Source organism: Typopeltis vanoorti, chromosome 21 (genome assembly GCF_054136105.1).
Source record: "Typopeltis vanoorti isolate ZY-2024b chromosome 21, IOZ_Tvanoo_1.0, whole genome shotgun sequence".
Taxonomy (NCBI): Eukaryota; Metazoa; Arthropoda; class Arachnida; order Uropygi; family Thelyphonidae; genus Typopeltis; species Typopeltis vanoorti.
The window spans coordinates 42,220,369-42,240,884 of record NC_143569.1 but is presented as its reverse complement, the minus strand read 5'-3'; the positions used below and the strand labels follow the sequence as shown (position 1 = coordinate 42,240,884).

Here is a 20,516-nt window from a genome sequence, read left to right as displayed (position 1 = left end):
TAAATCCAACAAAATCAAATTCCCACTTGTTAAATTACATATCATGCAATCTAATTGGTCATCAGGGTTATTGAAGTCCTATGGGTATTTTTATGCTTTTCATGTGAAAAAAATAAAATTATGCTCACATGAATAACATGAGAATTACAAGTGCCAATTGTTTGCACCAATTTTTGTGTTCTTTGCTGTTATTACAGCCAGTGTAAATAGGCTAGATTCACTGTGACAGCTTTCATTTATATATCTCATTGATAACTTCCATCATTGCAGATTCCACAAAAGGGATGCCCTCTCAGCCTAATAAGCCACGCTCAATTTTTCCAGTAAAACGAAAACGACCATTTGAAAGTGAAGGTCCAGAAAATTTTCCATCAAAATTTAGGTTTAGGAGGAGATTCAGGAGATTCAGAAGGAGAAAAATTAACCAGAGCCTACAAACTCCCAAAATTCCAGTACTGTGGGGTATAACCACAAGAAATGTTGCCACTTGGTGCCGTTTTGATGGTCCAGATGTTCCACTCCGTATGTATTTTTGTTCGAAACCATGGAAAAAACAACCTCGGCCTTTACGTGGTCGTCCACTCCCAAAATTTGGTCCCTTTGCTCCCCACAATGCTGGGGAACAAGATGCTGTCTCTAAGGATAAAGTAAATGTTGAAAATTCCACTATCCCAGTACCTTCTTCTGGTGTTAAGCCAGAAGAAGCATCATCATCTAAAGAAACAGTGACTCCAGATACATCAGTAAAACAAGAAATGACTACTTCAGCTTCACAAATTGTTCCAGGTGTTTCTTCTCCGGATGTTAAAAAACAAGATGTTACATCTTCTGAAAATGTGAAATCCAAATGAAACTTTTAAATGAGAAGACCTGCTTTTCCAAGCTAAGGTATTTTCTCTAAATCATTTGATATTGCTTATGCAGTGCATGTGGGAAAAATGTGAATATGACCCACATGTAAAGTTCATAATGAATGGTCTTCAGATAGTTATTTACCTTAAAATAGCAGTATGATTTAATTAATAAAGTGAACATTTTAAATCAGTCTTTAACAAAGGTTGATTTCCTCATAACCTTACTTTATAGTAAGGTTTTTTTAATGTTCATTCTGTAAATAGGCATCTGTAGTTTTGTTAATTTTTAAGAAAATATCAGCTGTGAGGTTAAAAATTGCTGTCAGAAATGCAGCAAATATTTGTGATTTTTCTTTGTAAAATATTTAGCACTCAGTCAAGATATTGATCTTTATTTTTATGTGTTCATTTGTATGTATGCTTGTATCTAACGATCTGCATACAGTGGGAGAAAAAAAAAATTCTCTTTGTTTTTTTAACCATATCTGTTCAAATTTGCTCTCTCTCAGAAAGCAAATTTGTTTTCCTGATATTAGTTTCTCATATATATAAGATATATATGGTTTAATTTTTAAAAAAAAATCTTGCTTGAAGAGTACTTGTTTGTAAAGAGCCAGAGATTCCAAATTAAAATAGGTTATCTGCATGAATTTTGCAGACCTCATGTTTGATTAGTTGTGGGATTTAAAGAAAAAAGGTGTATCCCATATAGTGGGCTAATATGATCGCAGTATCATATTCAAATGTCATTTAGCTAGATAAGCATTAGTGAATGAGGAAAAAATATGAATAGGTGGTCTGAGAATACAATCATCATTGTAGCCTCTGACTCATTATCTACTTCTCTCTCTCTCACATGTGTTTAATGGAAAACCCTGTTCCATATTATTATGATTAGCAATCTAGTTTTTGAAAAACTAAAGACACTTTGACATACTGTTTACTCACAGAGGCTGTTGGCCTGGATATAAACAGGTAACAGCCGGCTGGTATTGGAGAAATATGAAATTGTCTCTGCAGGTAATTCAAACAGTATATTTGCTGTCCCTTATTAGTTCAGCATCTTTATTCTCAGTGGGAATTATTACTGTCAGATAACTGGCATATTCTTCCCATATCTGTATGAATTCCAACTAATGGGGAAGTCTTCCCTTTTTTATGATGGGACCTTCTCCCAAAGGATGCAATTTTTTTTTCCCTATTGTAACCCCTACAGTCACTTATCCAATATAAGAAAAGTGGGGGAAAAAACAGTTTAATTACTATAGTTACTACTGTACATTCAGTTGAACTGATTGTAACAAAATTTCAGTATTCACTGTCTTTACAGTAGAGTCTGTGTTTTAGTATGAAATTGTTTTGTCCACATAGTGAATACTCTAAAATGGTTCACTACATGTGGTTTGTCATTTTCTGTTAGTAATAGAAATGATATGACAGAAATTGTATCATTTCTATTAATCTATTTATCTGCTAGTTGTTCAGATTCTTACTACTCATTGTTTTCCATAAATGAAGAATAGTGATTACTTCTTCCCAAAATGAGTACAAATGTACATTACTTTCGAAATGAAATGTACATTACCTAACATAAATTTATGTTAAGAGGAGGAAAACACCCCTACAAAGATATTTTTAATATATATGACAATGTATAAGTCATCACAATAAGGAATATGGCAAATATAGAGTCTGGAATTCTTGCCATTGAAATTGGCTATAATTATTATTATTATTATTAATTATTATAATTATTAATGATTGTTTGCATTTCAATAACTTGCATTTATTCTAAATTTTATCTGTAATTTCTTGCTTTCATCTTTCATTTTTAAAAAACCTGTACACTGATTACAATTTGGGTGAATATCTGATAGGGTAAAGTGGGATCTAATGTTTATCTATCCAGTAGAGAAAAACCGTTCATTTTGAAACATTGCTATTTTAGTAGTCAGGGGTTCATTCACTACTGATATGTTTTAATAGTTGGTAGATGTGCATTACATACAATTGAGTCATATCTGTTTTACTCATCTTATGAAACTGCAGGTAATATCTGGTTTAGTATAGTGTAATTGTCATTTAATGCATCCACCTTTCATGTAAAATACTGCAATGAGTAGAAAAGTTAATGCATGAAATCTGTCATTGCAGGATTGTTGTGCTGTGTGACCTTTTTAATGTTTACTTAGCCAGTAATGTATCATTCTGTATTCACTTCATGGTTATAATCATAGTTTTAAAGTAGGTGTATATATTTCTTTATTCTAATGCTGACTATGATTTACTTTCTGTCTGTACTTGGCATTTGTTTTGACTTTGTAGTGAACATATTTTATCAGTAATCAATAAATATCTTTAACCCACTGTAGTGTTTTGTTAATTGCTCTTAAAATAGATAATAATGATCCTTCACAGGTTTTTCCACAGTATTGTTGAAATACATCTGTTGTTTGGAAAGAAAAGTTGTAAACCTATGGTACATTAGTACCACTGGTAGGCTAAAAGTTAGATAATTTGGGAATGGTGCTGTTGAGATTTTTTTTTTTTTTTTTCTCCCTCCAAGTTGCATCAGATCTCCAGTAAGTAAGTAGGATGGTGGTGGTGTCATCTTCCACTTAAAGCACTACAATGTTAATCCAATCTGCCACCACCTCAACTTTCAGATATATATATATATTTCAAAATCTTTGTTCTAGAAATAAATAAAAAAATTGCTCAGGTGAGTAAGTACTCCCAAATAAATCATATTTCCCTAACTGAAAACTGTAAATTTTGGATCTGAAAGTTCAAATTGATTGCTGAATTTTATATGAAATTTGAAACATGAGAAAATGGTTTATCAGAACATTAGCTTGAGCATTTTCTTGTGTTTCAAATTTGTTTCATGTGGGTGTATGTTGTTGTTGTGAAATTACTGATGCTAAGTGCATGAACTAAGTATTGGTCAGCTGCCTTGCAGCACTGCTAATGCAATGTAAGAGAAAAAAGAAAAAAAAAAGTGTGTTAATTTAATCTAGAGTAGCAGTAGTTGAGGTCTGGAAGGCTGCATACAGCCAGCATCCTGAAGCTCTTAATGTGGCTATATGCTAAGTTTGCAAATGAAAATCTGCAAACTTACAAATTATTTTCTACAAAAAAATAATCTTTGCATCCAAGTTAAAAATACTACTTAACTCTGAAATTAAAATTCATTAAAATATCAATTTTAGTGCTGTTAACAACAAAGAAGTAGACAAAGTTATCACAGGAGATTTCATTCAACCAACAATATATTTATCATAAGGAACCTCAAAGCTATTCACAAACACACTGACAAAGCTTTTGTTTTGTCCATCATTTTTTTTAAAATAGCCATTTGTGCAGAAAAGTTTGCTTCCACTGCTCTACATTTCAGTTACATTCACATATTGCCCTATCATTATTATAGACTTCTTACAAATCATATTCATTATTATGAATATTATATGCTTTTCCCAGTGTGAATGATGCATCTGTTTATGCATATTTTACTGAAATGGATTGCACAAACTTTTCAGAAGTTATGGATCACTAAATGTAATATCACACATGCAGTAAATGATCAGTGTTGCTTAGTCTCATTTTGTATGTTTTAACTTACTGAATTTAAAATGCAGAAAGTCTTTCTTAGCCTTAAACGGACTGCACAAAGGTAAATTGCATTTTCCTTGAGCTTAATCCCAATGAAAATTTGTTTACATGTTTCAACATATGGAGATATTATTAATAAATGTCTTTTTTTTTCTTTTTTTTTATGGGGGGCATGCATTTCCTCTTTTGAGCTACATCCTACTTTTGGCTTTCCTTATTTATGTGTGTGGGTGGGGGGAGGTACAAACAGCAGTATTTGTGGTTGATGCAAAGTTAGTGAGGTGAAAATGATTCTGATACTTAATCCATGCAGGTTATCTAAAACAGCCAGTTCTGTGAACAAATCACAGTCAATTCATTGTATGTTCCTGGGTGCAAAATGAATGCATTTTGGATTGAGGGCATTGTGGTGTTTTATTAATGGTAATTGGTTATAAGTGGTCAGTGAAGCTACATTGCTAAGGTGGTTGGCATCACATTGGATAACAGCAAAGTTAGTGCCAACAATAATAATCTATGTGTAAGGAAGTTACTCTACCACTGTATAAGCCATATCATTGCTATCAGCTATGCTCACCTTGGTTCAGAAGAGAATGGCAGTTGAGGAGATAGTGGTGGGTATAAGCCCTAACCATGGGAAGAGAAGTTTTGAGTAATAAATGAAGAGGAGACTAAGCAGTATGGGAATTATAATTTATATTTTCATATCACACAGTATGCAACTGGTTAAACATTTCATAGCTGAAAAATTCTTGTGTGCATCTAACATAAATACAAGAGCATTGTGTGAAAAATGGGAGTGAAGTGTCAGTTCTTACCATTAGGTTTACCAGGCCTGATCATATCAGGAGGCTTCTTGACCACCTAGTAGCATTCTACCCTCACTTATGCCACATAGAAGTATGCTGATGAAAGGCTACTCTTGCATGAGAGCATCTGATTCTGATCCTTCACTGCATGCCTTTGCCCTGTAACTCCTTTATATGAAAAGCAACATTTCCATTTTCTGAAACTGAAGGAACGTATGAGATGACATTGTTTTGTGTTAAATAAATCAAAGTAGTAGTATTAATGTGGCTCGAGTTCATTTTTATCATGACAGACTCATGAATATATTGGAGTTAGTGTGCAGAGGTGATCAGTTTTCAGTGTGGGAAAATTACAGAATAAATTTCAAAGTGCATGTGTTTTTTGATGAGATATCCAGTCACATTATTGAAGATGTACACTTGCAAATTGTGATATGCTACTGAGTGGCTATGTCACCTGTGATTCAGACATAGACAACTCAGAAATTCTAGTTCTGAATTCAGAACTAGAATTTTTTCTGCATATTCTTTGTCTTCCCTGCTAGGCACTGAGCCTTTACAGCTCAATCGGTATTGATAACTAGTTGAAAGATCTGGTTCGAATCCCCTCCATGACGTTGAAGAATATGTGCTTTTCAACCAAATTCAGTTAACTGTTCTCATAAGGAGGTCGATGGGGGTTTCATTCCACGAAGAACATGTAATTGATGGTCAAACTTAGTTGTCTCTTCCATATTTCAGAACAACTCAACAATGTTAACTACTCAAAAAAAAAAAGACTGAGCTAGTGCACTTTGTAAGTTATATTGGAGAAAAAATACCATTTACGAGCAATAAATGAAGCATTAGGAAGAACAGGAAATCGTCAAAATTTGAGAAACAAAGGGGGGGGGACTTCATCACTAACATACATATATATATATACCCTATCTATCAATTATTGTCTGGACATCTGTGTTATTTGAAATTATGGAACATTCCAGGTTTGTTAATAACATTAAAACCAGTGTGCAGATAATAGGAAGCAGTATTTGTAGCAATTGAATACAGGTGGTATGGCAACATGATGTGAACGAACTCTGTGACTTTGAGAGAGCTGTTATGGTGGGCTGTCACATTGGTGGCATGTCCATTGCCGCTCAACTGGAGCATCCAAAATCAACAGTTGGAGATGTGATCAACAAATGATCTGGTATCACTAGTGCAGGAAAACACCCTGGGCAGCTGCTGAAAATGACTCACAGGGAGGGGAGAGTTAAAACGAGTGGCATGCAGAAATCAGCAGCGACCATCCGTGATGAGTTCCAGAACGTCAGTAACACCATTGTGAGGCTGATATTGTCTGAAAAGAATTCCATTTACTGGGTTCCATGGAAGAGCAGCAGCATGCAAGCCAAACATCACAACAATAAACAAGGCAGCTCATCTGGCCTGGTACAAAGAGCGTGTGAATTGTACAATTGACAAGTGGAAAATGGTACTCTGGAGAGATAAATTAAGCTTCACCTGTTTCCACTGATTGCAGGGTGTCAGTGTGAATGCAGCCTGGTGAACGCTTATTACTACAGTGTGTTGTACCCACAGTAAAGTTTATTGGTGGAGGAGTAATGGTGTGGGGTGCATTCAGTTGGTTTGGAGTGGAATGGTGGTTCCATGAAAGTACTTTGATATTCCACATAATTAGGTGCTGCCTACACTGGAGTTTTTATGGAATATACTCATGTTACTATTGACAACTGCACAGTCCTGACCTCAAAAACACGGATGGATTTGAGCAGCATGTCCTCAATCTTCCACTGAACCCAGTGCTGCCTTCATGGAGGACTGGAGGCAAGTTCCACCTGGTGTCTGCTGCACATTGGTGGAAAGCCTCAAATGGTTCAGGAGGTGATCAAAGCCAATAGTGGACATACCTGATATTAGGGTTCGCCTGTTGGTATCAATTGTAAATTGTTAGTGTCCATACAATTATTGGTAAATAGTGTACGTTCACATTTCTCATGAGAAATGGAAGTGTAAATGTTTGCCACGTTGCAAACATAAAAGCAAGGAATGTGCATTCAATGAGTGGTATACATTACTGGAAATGGATGACTTCTAACCGGATGTTATAGGCTGCTGTATTCGTCACTGCCCATGTGATCGAATCAAAATCAACTGAATTGCGTTATTTTAAGATAGAAATGAAAAAATGGTATGATCTATACCACATATGATAATACTCCCCCCCCTTAGAAATGGCCAGAGCTATAAGATTTAGTTTCCAGTATGGTAACATGCAATCTAGTGCATAGGTGCAACTTGGTAAAGCACAGCTCTATTTAGACAGTAGACGTAATGTAACATAAGGCGACAGGGCACATACAAAAAAAGTTTTACCATGTTGCATTCAGGAGAACGTTATTTTCCTGAGTCTCAGGCAATCTATTAAGTGATATAAGATTACAAGTGCCTGTGGTCTACGAATCCCCAACCTGTCTTTATAATCAGTATGACACAATCCTAATAGTTTTAACATTCTCCTTTGCACTCTCTCTGCTGTATCAGAATCGCCATGGAAACCAGGAGACTAGACCTGCACACAATAGCCCAAGTGAGATCTTTATCAAAGCCTTGTAAAGAGCCAAAATGTCTTCCTTATCTCTACATGTCAAAATTCTTTTCGGCATGAGACAGTTATCCTCTAAGTTGTATTTGCAATCTTTGCTATATGGCTCTTAAACTTCAACTTCCTATCTATTAAAACTCCAAGATCCCTAGCTTGATCAGATTCGTCTAGCATAATACCACCAATATAATATAATGTGACATTGGATATCTACTTAAACAAGTGCGTGATTTTATATTTACTATTACTGAACTGATAGACATTTTTACATGCCCAAATTCCAGCCTATTTAATTCCTGAATGTACTGCATATCGGCCACATTCCTGTTTACCATGCCTATCTTTCATCATCAACAAACAGCTCTATGTTGTCTGTCAAATCCTTCCCGATGTCATTAATGTACAGATTGAATAACAGTGGCCCAAGGACTGATCCTTATAGTACACCACTGGTTACCTTAATCTTGCAGGCTAACATTCCCCATATAACACTATGATATCTGTCAGCATCTTATCCATGCTAATATTTTATAATCCAATGTCATATTCTCCAATTTATGCAACAGTTTCATTCTTGTTTTCTGTCAAAGTCTTAACAAAATGCAAAAATATGGTGCATCCATTCCCCTTGACTAGCTCAATAGTAACATTATAGAATGTGAGCGAGTTGCTCAAATTTGGCATTCCTTAGTAAACCCATGCTGTTCATTGCAAAGTGAAGATTTTTTTTCCAGCCCATTTCTAAATGTCATGTCGAGCCCTGACCAACTTTTCCAAAATCTTCGCCATCACGCCAGAGATACTAATTGGATACATCGGTCTTTGCGCTACCCTTGTGCAATGGGATTCCCATACACTTTTTCCATTCCTGCAGAATCTTCCCCATTCTGAGACTCAAATCACATACTCTGGTCAAGGAAACAGTCATTCAGCTGAACACTTTTAGCATCCATTCTGATAACCCATCAATCCCTATTGCTGAATTCTTATTCAGTTTGTGCAACAGCTCTAATATCCCCTCATCGTACACCTGAGTTTCTTCATCCACTGAGGAGGTAGTCAGTTCCATGTTGCAATACACCAGGTTAATAGCTTTTAGCAAAATGGGCACTCATTAGTTGAACAACCTTTTCTGCATGTTACCCTAACGCCATCTACATTCAGTAGAGTTATTCTTTCTGTTACTTGTAGCATAACGTTGGAAGTCTTGGGTTGTCTTGAACTTGCAGAGCCAGTTTCTTTTCATACTAAGACTTAGCTATCTGTGCAACAGTTGTGACTCTTCTGCCTTGCTGCTTATAATTTTCATAATGGATATCATCATTATGCAAACGGCATTGCTTTCATGTCATCCATTTCTTAGGAAAATCTTGCTTAATAACACTACACATCCATTTTCACTCGAATACTAATTATCTTCCAACTCGATGAACATATTCTAATATTGTAAAATTTAGGTAGTTTTAAATGCTTCCTATGAACTGATATTCTTCTCATCCAACAATGGAAACCATGACACAGAATCCAGCTTCCTATGTTGGTCATAATTTCCTGGTCTCTGTAGTTCAGCATGTAACGTTTTCTGATTGGAACATTCATAAACTTTACCAAGTGAGCCGCGCGTGAATCACTGTCACCAACTGGAGGCAGAATAGTTACTTCTTTAATTGAAATCCCCCCCTCTGACACTAATCAAATTTAACACTTGAACCTCGCTTGAGGAAGTTGTCTCGCAACAGCTTAATAAATTAATTGAATTCTTTTCATGCGATTGCAAGGCTACGAAATCAATGTTTGGATTTCGTAAATTCTCCCATAATCTCCCACTGTGTATTTGATCTAACACCACCTCACACCAGATGGCTTCAAAGTCACTGCCAAATGAAAAACTGTTAGTAGTATTAAGTCACGGGTGTTAATGCCAACTGGATTCATGTTATCCAATATCATTAGCAGCATGTCCCCCCCCCCCTTGTCCTATCCTTCCTAAAAATACTGTACACTTTTCATATTCGATACCAGTTAGCATGTCGGCTTCTAATGCCTACAATCTGAAGTCCCAACATATTGACGACGGCAACAAACCCTCCTCCTTAGTTTCTGATACACCTAGTATTTGTGTACATACATAATGAGCTACGTGCATGCTTTTTGTATATTCTTGTCTGTAGTCTATGGCAGTTGAACAACTTGATCTGAATTTACCCCTAGTTAAGTCGTTTCCACCTAATAGAATTACGATTTCTTTTTTCCTTTTCTGTTTTTCAATTGCATGTGCTATATTTTTCATTTTTGTTCCGATAATAATCCACTCATCAATAGCACGTTTTTTTATGATAGTCACCATACCCAGTAATATTCTTCTGTTTACAATCGACGTTACTTTCCTGATTCCATGATTTGTTGTTTCTTATTTTGCTGCTGAATTTTCTTATCTTTTGTATATTCTTTTAAATTGCGCTCGGCCTTCTGTAATTCCCGCATCGTCTGGCTAATAATCTGCCTTTAACTTTGCGATTTTGGTGGTTAAATCATTTTCAATATCCTCCTTAGCGGGCAAGCCTTGCTCTCGAATTCGCTGTTCTTTGCGCTTCCTTTCTGACGTCATTTTCAACTGTGTTTATTATTGCAATATCCTAATAAAAATGTTTCAGAAACGCTAAATACTCTGTGGTTTAAATTTGCATTTCGTTTTTCGATTTCTTTACATGTACAGGTTGTGCTGTGTTGTACTTTATGTTTAACTGGTAAAGCATAACACATTAATCTTTATCCTTAGATACATCACAGCACCCAAATAAATTCCCTTAAAATAAAGAAATATTACTTTGATTTACTTCCCTCGATGAACAGTGTACTCTAAAATGTATTTCTGCTGCGATTAGTTTTTAGAAATATTCTTAAATAATCTGCTTTTTTGCCTATTAAATTAGGCAAAATACATAATTCACTATGTGTTCACAGAAGAATTTTAAGGCAAAAGAACCAGATCTTAAAATTTAGTTATACGTGCGTCAGATTCTCCAGACTGGGATTAGCGTAACTGTTGCTTCCAACAGTTAGGAAGGGATTCAAAAATGCATAAAACACTCGTTTTCTGTTTGAACCGCAGTCCAGCCTTTTCATCTCTTGACAAGGCATCGGGTTCAACTTCTGCACATCCATTCTCTTACTTCAGACATCTCAATGATTCTATCGTAACCACCGAAAAATAAGATAATCTCTTGGCATGACTACCGCAAATTACCTCTGAGAGTAATAAAAATGGCTCAGCGCACGTCTTTTTCTAGTCTTTTTGCCAGAAAGACATCAGAATCCTAAATGGCTCAGGCAACATTAATTCTTTTTCTAATAGTTTCGCTGTAATTGTGCTGAAACGTGTTTCAGAATAAACAATTATCTCATATTGTTCCCTTTTCTTATATATCTGGCTCTACCCAGTTATATGAACAAATCTGTATTCCGCCTGTTCCAATAAATGTGAAAAAAGTTAACAAGCTGTTGTCCAATTACACTTGTTTTATAAATCATGGAAAAGGTTATTAACTGCCTCTCCAATACCGAAGGCCCACCAGCTACTTACTGACGAGCAATATAGTCATATTGCTCGTCAGTAAGCAGGAATGGTGTGGAAAAACTCAAGTCACTGAACATGCCTAGGACTTTTGATGCGGTCTCGTACAGAGATCTACTCACCAACTGCCATGTTAGTTTACCTTTTACCCTTTGAAATTCACTCACCAGCTTCCTATTTGATCGTTCACTAGGAGGCTGGAAGATGGCTTTTTCAACTCAGATTTCTCCACCACTGCTAGAGTATTCTGCAGTTTTGCACTAATATAATGTTATTCTGTTCATGAATAACATTCTCCTATTGACCGAAAAGCACATCTTTGACTTTGCTAATGCCAGAGCATTCCATATTTGTCATTTGACAAATCTTGTAGTGAAAGCATCGGACGTTCCAGAATCATCCATAACCAATCAAGGCCTCAAACTCTGACTCTAATCTCTTTAATTCTTCAGTGGAATGAAGATAATCAGAGCCGTCGCCAGATCAGATCGCGCTCTATGGCAAACAATTAAATATCGCCCCTGGTGGATTATACGACAAAAATATAAGAAAGTCTCCAGTTACTATTTTGTTTTTATTACAAGAGAAATATTAATGCAAAACGATTATATAATAATATTAATTAAATGTTTGCTCTACGGGTATATCGCACAATAAAACTGCTTATGAGTTCTAAATATAAATTATAAGCCATGTCTGCCTCTATCGATATCGATATAGTTGCTAGACCAACCAAGCTTTCTTGGATCATCGCTGTTCGCAAATAATTTTTAATCAGTTTAAGCTTGGAAAAACTTCTTTCCATACTTGCTAAGCTAACAATTCCTGTTTAGCGTAGCGACGGCGCCTACCGCAATATGGCTGAACGAGTGCCCTTATTAAACCCAGTCGTGATCAGGCTGCCTTTATACTACACCCTGTCGACGATACTGACTTGAATGTGTTACCAAAATGCAGTCCTGTGTTATTTCCGGAAGAAAGAGTTCACTTCATTTGCTATTGATGATAACCTGATAATACTTTGATTTTAATCAAGTCCTAGGCTGTTTTGTACCTCTAGACCTTTTGAGGCAAACACATCTGCTTGAGCCTTCAGAAAACTTGATATCATTTTCTAAGACACCAGACATAAGTCCAAAATCTATTCTAACTTTGGACTACTGCTTACAGATTTGGGGTATGCAACAAAAACATCGCTGAAAATGTTAGGTATCCAGTAAAGGGCAATGTAATGATATCTTTCATCATTTTAAACATTTCGTGATCTGTAACATCAAGGGGATGGGGGAGGTTGCAGTAATACTACACAAGGTTGCATTGCTATCTTCCTATGAGCAGTTTTCTTCGAAATTATTGTACTATTTCTCTTCTCAGTTATGTTAATTTCAATAGTGTTTGTCTATTTCAAAATGAATCCTATATTCGTGGTCTAGTACTGTCAGATTTTACATTTCGCTTTTCCTTGGGTCTTTTTTCATGCCATTAAATATCATCTTAATAATGACCATAGAACGTCTTGTAAAAGTGCGTATAATATAATATTTCAGTAACTCATCACTACTGCTTTGGCAATTCGTTACTGTTCATTATCATAGGGAAACATATTCTGCAAGTGACCATGAAGCATCTGCAGAAATTGCAAATAGCAGCAAATAAACATATATACATATACAGTATATATATATATACACACACGCACGCTAATGCCTTTCATTCCATATAGGTTTAGGCAAGCCCATTTTAGCCCTAAGTTGAAGACTAAGGGGAATTTTCAATCCCTATCACTAGCAAATCAGACATAGCTCGCCCAAGACTACACTAATTATAAAAACAGCATCTGGCGAAGACACTGCCGCCATCTCGTGGTTCTAACCCTAATGCATTATATTATTGTCTGAAATAGCATGAATTCTAATGTCGATTTTGTTTAATATAATGAAGAACCCGCTTTCTGTAACAGATCGCCTTACTCTGGAACCGGTCGAAAAAAAGGATTAACGAAACTTCTAATTAGCAACTGTATTTCAACTGAGAACGGATTTCTTTTAACTATAGATGCAAACGTCAACTCCATAGGCCCTCAAACATCTTTATGAAAGAGCGAATATACATAACCCCATGAGAAGTCAATCGGTTTACCTGCTTATAATTAAGTCAAGTTTTTCAAGAGGTGTTAAGAGAACTTTCATAAATATGAGAATTGTATTCTTTTGTTGGAGAGATTTGTTATTTGAGAAAATTTTAATATTTTTCAAAACAGTGCCGCACCCAGTGGGGAAAAGGGGTCCTGTCCTCCCCAACAGAAAAAGGAAAAAAACTAGAAAATTATCCAAAAATCTTTTCCTAATTAAATTTCATCAGAGAGGCCTGTGTAGCTCAGTGGAAGTGGTGCTTGCGTCCTCTGCACTTGGTCGCTTGAAGTCAGACTTAAGTGCAAGTCTAGTCGCTGACTGGAGGAACTTTTTCTAAGCCTTTCTTCGACTGATTCCCGAGTTAGTCGATCTCTGGCATGGGCAAGTGGGTTTTTCCTCCCGGAAACTCGGGTTTTTTATCCCGTAAACTCAAGAAAATCGACCGTAGTACCCACATTATTTCAGACAGTAACATATCTTGTTAGGGTTAGGTAACAAGAGATGGCAGCACTTGTTTGCCAGCCTCTTCATCGGTGGTTGCTATAATTAGTGGTAGCATGGGCCACTATTTCTGATTGGCTACTGATGGAGATTGAACTGCCCACTCAGTCTCCAAAAGCTAGATAGGGTATAAAGGTCTCGCCTACTCCCTATAAGGGAATAAAAGGCATTAGCTATTTTTTTTGTAATTTCATCAGTGAGCCTGTGTAGCTCAGTGGTTGTGGTGTTTGCACACCACTGTGCTTGACCGCATGAAGGAATTTTTCTGTTTTTTTTTTAGACCGGTTCCCGAGTTAGTTGATCTCTGGCACGAGCAAGCCGGTTTTTTCTCCCGTAAACTCAAGAAAATCGACCATAGAACCCACATTATTTCAGACATTAAATACGAGTGTTAGGGTTAGGTACCACTAGATGGCGGCACTTGTTGAGCCGTCTCTCTTCACTGCATGTTGCTTAATAAGTGAAAGCCTTGGGCCAGCTATCTCTGATTGAGTACCAGTGGAGATTGAACTGCCCACTTAGTCTCCAAAAGTTAGATATGGCTAAACGGCCTCGCCTACTCCCTATATACGGGAATAAAAAGGGGTTGGCTGATTTTTTTTTTTTTTTTTTTTTTTTTATTAAAATTCATTTTTTTTATTTATGTTGTGTCATGTCTTCTATTTCTATACTACTTATGAATTAGCGGTCACATAAGGTGGGAATACCCCTATAGCTCTCGGGAATCACGGCTGCTGTGAACGCAAGGCGAACGAAGTAGTGCTCGGGCGGACCGAGCGCTACTGCGTTTGCCCGAACTGGGCCAGAGGAGATCACTGATATCATGTATCAGTGATACATGATATCAGTGATCATTGGCGATCACTGCAGATGCTCAGTCATAGGTTGTATGCAATGCGTGGTGTGTATTCTCAAATCGTCTACTGAACTCTGCACCCCCCCCCCCCAAGATTAAATCATGAGAGCTCTCCCCCCAAAATTAAATCCTGAGTGCGCCACTGTTTCAAAGGACACGTAACTCCGTGAGAAAAGATTAAACCCAATTTCTTGCCGCTCAGGAGGTATTTTTTCTAATATGTTTGTGCTAAGAAAGGTTAAAAGTTAAAGTTATCCCAAGAAGGCAAATTATGTGTTGCCCAGAGATTTAAATTATTAGGTTTTGTCAAGAGCAAGACCGGAAGAAGATGGTTCTTTTCATGTTTCGCTAGAAATAAGGATGGAGAGGCCCCGCAGTTCAATCGGTTTCGACGAAGCCCTTTAATTGAAAAAGACCTGGTTCGAATGTCGTCCGGATCAAAAACTTTATAATTTAACCTGTCTCATATGGGGATGAAAGGGTTTTTCCGCCGTAAACGGGTTTCTTTTTCATCCCGCAATCAGGCAATCCTACAGGAGAAGGCACCCAATTTACAGACGAGAATATATTTTTAAGCATAAGGCTAACTTGCTTATTCTAAAATTATGGTTACGAAAGCCAGTGTGGTTAGGTTATGGATCCTTTAAGGGCTTGAAAGCATCGCAGATTATTATTAGAAGTGAGACCGATCGAGGTTTGCGAGAATTGAAATTCACGAGGTTGTCAGGATGCCAAAAGAATAAATAGTTTGTAGAATACTCAGACGCTGATTAAGAAAATAAAAATTGTTGTAAGGCATTTTCATTTGTTTAAATATACATATTTGTACTAATGATTTTTATGGACATCTGGACAGTAGAGTTTTTCTCTCCCACAGATCCCGATGGTCTGTATAACTTGCAGAGTGGCCGTAACTGTACTGTAAATGTTGACCGCATCTCGGGATGATCTAACCGATACAGGATATGCTGCAGAACTTCCTAATATCTGAAGAATTAATACGAGATTTAAAACTGAATTAAACTGAATCGGTTGATTGAAGACGCTTGTAATTATGATGCGATACGAAAACGAGGTTGAAAAATTATGATCGAATACAACAACAATACCTGAAATATTTTAAAATAGCAGACGCTTTTGTCGATTATTTCTTCGGAAAAACCTAGATTCGAATCTCTGCTAGGTTGCTAAGAATTTTTATACGAGCCTTTCAAATGAAGGTGAAAGTACGATTGTAGAAGAGTTTCCATCCTAGATTTCTAGGTTTTTTCTTCCCTCAAAGCACATGAACCAGTCAGAGAATATGCAATTTACAGATAACATTATATTACAATTAATAGCAAGATATCAGTTTAAGAAGATAGCGCCATACCTGCCATATGGACTTCATGGCCGTTTTATCATCATATGCTAAGTAATTATCCAGATAAAACAACTTGACAATTTTAATAGTGATCCTAAATACCAACTTCCATTGTATCCATTGTTCCTATCTAAACAAAAAGGAACGACTGCGACTATTAGAGGTCTTTCAAGAACGAAAATTTGTCACAGACACCAAGATAGTTCTAAAACAACAGAAATATTATCAATCGGAAATTTAATTCTGAACGACTTCGAATCTTATTATATGTAAATAATTTAAAAGAACTTGCTATCGCGATAAACATTTGTTCATATGGATATTTCGATATTTTTTGTTATTGAACTATTCCTAGAATCAGAATGGCAAGTGAAAATACACTGAATGGCCACTTTAATAGGAACAGCGTTTAATAGCGAATGAGAAACCCCCCCCCCATTTGCCTTAAGATGACCATTGATGGCATTGCCCAGTGAAACGTTTTAGGCAGCAACTGGTCACCATCCAATTGGCTACCTGGATATTCCACCTCATTCCAGAGATGCTCTATTAGGTTAAAGTCTGGGGACTGACTGGCCACTGAAGTAAAGGAAACTTGCTGTCATGTTCCTCGAACCACTTCAACACGCTACGCACTTTGTGGCATGGCTCATTGTCTTGCTAGAAGCACTTATTTGACAGTGGGTAATCTTCAGCCATGAATGGATGAACATGATCAGCGATGATGTTAAGATAGGCAGTATTCAGGCGGTTTTTAGTTGGCATCAGGAGGAATTAACGTGTGCCAAGAAAACATTCGCTACACCATTACACCCCGGCTACCAACCTGAACTGTTGCTACTTAGTAGGAAAAGTCCATGACCTCATGTTGTTGCCGCCATATTCTGGTTCTGCCATCAGCGTGATTACAAACCAGGACTCGTCGACATTTTTTGAATGAGATATATATTATTTTCTTGCTTGTAGTTATTTATTTACAATTAAATGATGGTGCTTTTTGTAATTAATTAAAAAAAAACACAGTGCGTCAGTTACGATACAGTTTATGAAATTTACCCACTTTTGACTTATGTACGATACTCATTAGATGTTTCTAAGTGTAACATTCAGTGTTACACTTAGAAACATCTAATGGACTATGATTTTAATTTAATCTTTGTTAGTTGTGTTTAACTTCTTTTATACACCAGTGCTCCTGATGATGTAAGTCATACGACTTACGAAACTTATCGGGTTTTTTCACGTATCCTGTTCGTATTTAATAAACATGTGGCCTCAATACCGGAATCTATCTCTCGAACTACTGAACCACAGAGACCTTCGCACACTTAAAAGAAAGTCATTCGAGAAATCAAATATAGATTCTAAATTTCAATTTTCATTGAATTCCATTCAGCCTTGGCCCCTTTCTGAATCAATCATATTAGTTCAAAACCTTTTGCAAAATTTTCACCAAAAAAAAAAAAATAATAATAATAATCCAATTGAAACCAAAATTGAACCATCACGTGAATATCTTCTTGTGTTCATCTTAAATCCCAAATTATATTAAATTCCATCAATTTAGGCTACAGTGATTGCAATTATATAATTTGGACGTGCTATTCTCTTTTATGACCCTGAAAATGGTCTGAAGAAACCAAAAATTTGGTTTGGTCAACAAATTACTACATGGATTCCAAATACCAAATTTGAATAATAGTCGTTCAGCTGTATGAGATTTCATTTGCACAAATGAATCTCATAGAGGTTTACACACGTTTCAAATGTTCTTAAAAACGAAACTCATAATGCAAACGAAAATTCCGAAAATTCTTTAAGTTCTTAAATTAGGTCAAATTTCTTATGTTTGTTTGGCTTCGCTCGAAAGTTCGCTTTCCTTAATACAGTAATAGGATTTTTATTTTTTATTTATTTATTTTTTATAATGAAAAGAGGATGTCATGAACCAGAGAGAGCGTAGACTGTAGGTTGGAGACCCTTGCTCTAAAAATATAATAAATTATCTAGAACAGTGGTTTCCAAGGTTAGTCATCTCGCGACCTGGCAAGTAAAGTAGACGAAAATACTCATTGCATTCCGCCAAGACCCGTTATCCCTTTTACTCTGAAGTAAGGGAAAGTGAAAAACACATTTCTTTATGAAAGTCTGATGTTAACTTCTTTCAATTGAAGTTTGTTATCATCATTCACTCATGCAGTTCAATTTTTTGTCTAGTAAAAATGAAGTGTTTGGAAAATACTGAGTTGTCGGGAAAATGTTTGCAACATAGTGTATGTAACCATTCCAATCTTATTAACAGATGAGATTTCGCACTTTTTAAGGCATTTATGAAACACTTTCACACTTCTTTTATAACTCAAAAAGCTACTTTAATAAATTACATCGCAACACCCTCCTGATTATTTAAATTTCGCTTAAATGTATCCCCTTTTTCCTTTTTTATGCATTCTTAACCCTAATTTATAGCGATGTTACACGTATCAAAGAGCGATTCTGTATTATCAGCGCGCCCAGTTGTAGAAGGTACTTATTCTATGACTAGAGCTGTTTCTTATAACGTGCTAATGCATGACTTTATCAAAGCCATCTTTTCACAATGATCTGAGCCCAGAAATGACAAAATGTTCTTTACAATTTATTAATTAACGCACGAATTTGGTAGTTGTAGCTTAGCAGAAATGACATATTGAATAAATGATGTTGCAATACAAGAATAATCTCATCTTAATACCTATTTTTATCTGAATATGAATAAGTATTAATGATATCACAAAAATAAACTATCAGTACGATCATATATCTATTTGGCTGTGACAATTTATTTTGAAAAGTATACAATTCCCAAATATTAGAAATGAAGATTGAGATATTATAGAGTAGCAGGATTGTGGAATACTTAAGTTTTTTTTTAACCTTTTTATTTTAGTGATATATATTTTTACTTAATGTTTTTATGAAAATTTATTTCTAAACTTTAACTTGATGTAAGTCAAGTTAAAGTTAGAAATAAATGGTTTTCCTTTTTTGTTATTTAACTAAATATTCACAATATTATTTTGCTGTGATTGCGTTCCCACCTGCTCAATACATAGCACAAATAATGAGCCTACAGCAGTTTTTTTTAAAATAATATTTCCGTGTAAGCTTATTAACTATGGATATAGTTAATATCCATAGTCTTTAACATAAAAAATAAATAAAATGTATGAAAAATCGTCTGCAATATTCAGTTTTTACATTGCTGTTTTAGTTGATTAACTAAACAGCAATTGAAATGTTTTAACATTTCAATAACTTCTTGTTTCTATTTCATTAAATTTATTTTTGTGTAAATATATCTTTAAATAAGTGTATTTCATCAGAAATAATATTCGAATGTATTTCATATATTATATAAGAAGTAGATATAAATATAAGAAAATATAAATACATATATACCAAAGTATTCGTTCCATTTTATTGATGAGTCAAATAATGATTCTTAGATGGCGCCACAAGCATACGACTTATGGATAATGCAAACTACTGGTATAACTAAATATTAATTACCCTATCGCCAGCAAACCGTTGGAAGAAATGACATCTGCCAGGATATTGCTGACGTCTTTCAAAACGTCCTATTTGTCCTTCCGCTCATATTACATGTTGATTATTGAAATTACTGTTTTTCTGTTTACACAGGTGTTGCCGCGAAGCGTCTTCTATCAGCTTGAGTTACTTGCCGTTGATGACTCGCATGTAACGCTATTTCAAGTGTGCGGAATGTTGCAGCCCTCCGGGGTTTTTATAATCGACTGCGGAAATAGCGTACGCCTTGTTTCTCGGCCCGTCAGTTTTGACAACTTCCTTTGCTTCCAGAAGAGGTCACGGTTGCAGGTGGATCCGGGTACGATTGTCACTTACGATAGCTCTTGACAGCAGCTCATCTATCTATGGACAACGTTCATTAAAATGGGTGGGATAAAAGTGCCGTTGACCACTAATTTTAGCGTCTTGCACTAAGAGATTATCAATGCGTTTCTGGGATTGGGGTTAATATAAAATTGTTGTTAGCTTTAAAATACAACAAAATATAAATAATTTTAGTAACTTGACTTGTGGATAATAAAAATTAAATTCAAGTACGCAGACATGAATAAGATATTATTATTATTATTATTATTATTATTATTATTATTATTATTATTATTATTAAATACTTATG

At 35.7% G+C, this 20,516-nt stretch overlaps 1 protein-coding gene across 2 annotated transcripts in view; it reads left to right on the top strand.

Annotated features, from left to right (window-relative positions):
- Positions 1 to 20,516, top strand: part of LOC150094785 (uncharacterized) — a 173,264-nt gene that overhangs the window by 100,388 nt on the left and 52,360 nt on the right. The window contains exon 6 of one of the 2 annotated variants that reach the window (XM_090411524.1): positions 271 to 3,221. The exons of the other annotated variant lie outside the window; for it this stretch is intronic. Coding sequence (XP_090267650.1) covers positions 271 to 851 — 581 coding nt within the window. The 3' untranslated portion in view covers positions 852 to 3,221. Of the gene's footprint in view, positions 1 to 270; positions 3,222 to 20,516 lie in introns of those variants that run through there. 2 annotated transcript variants of the gene reach the window in all.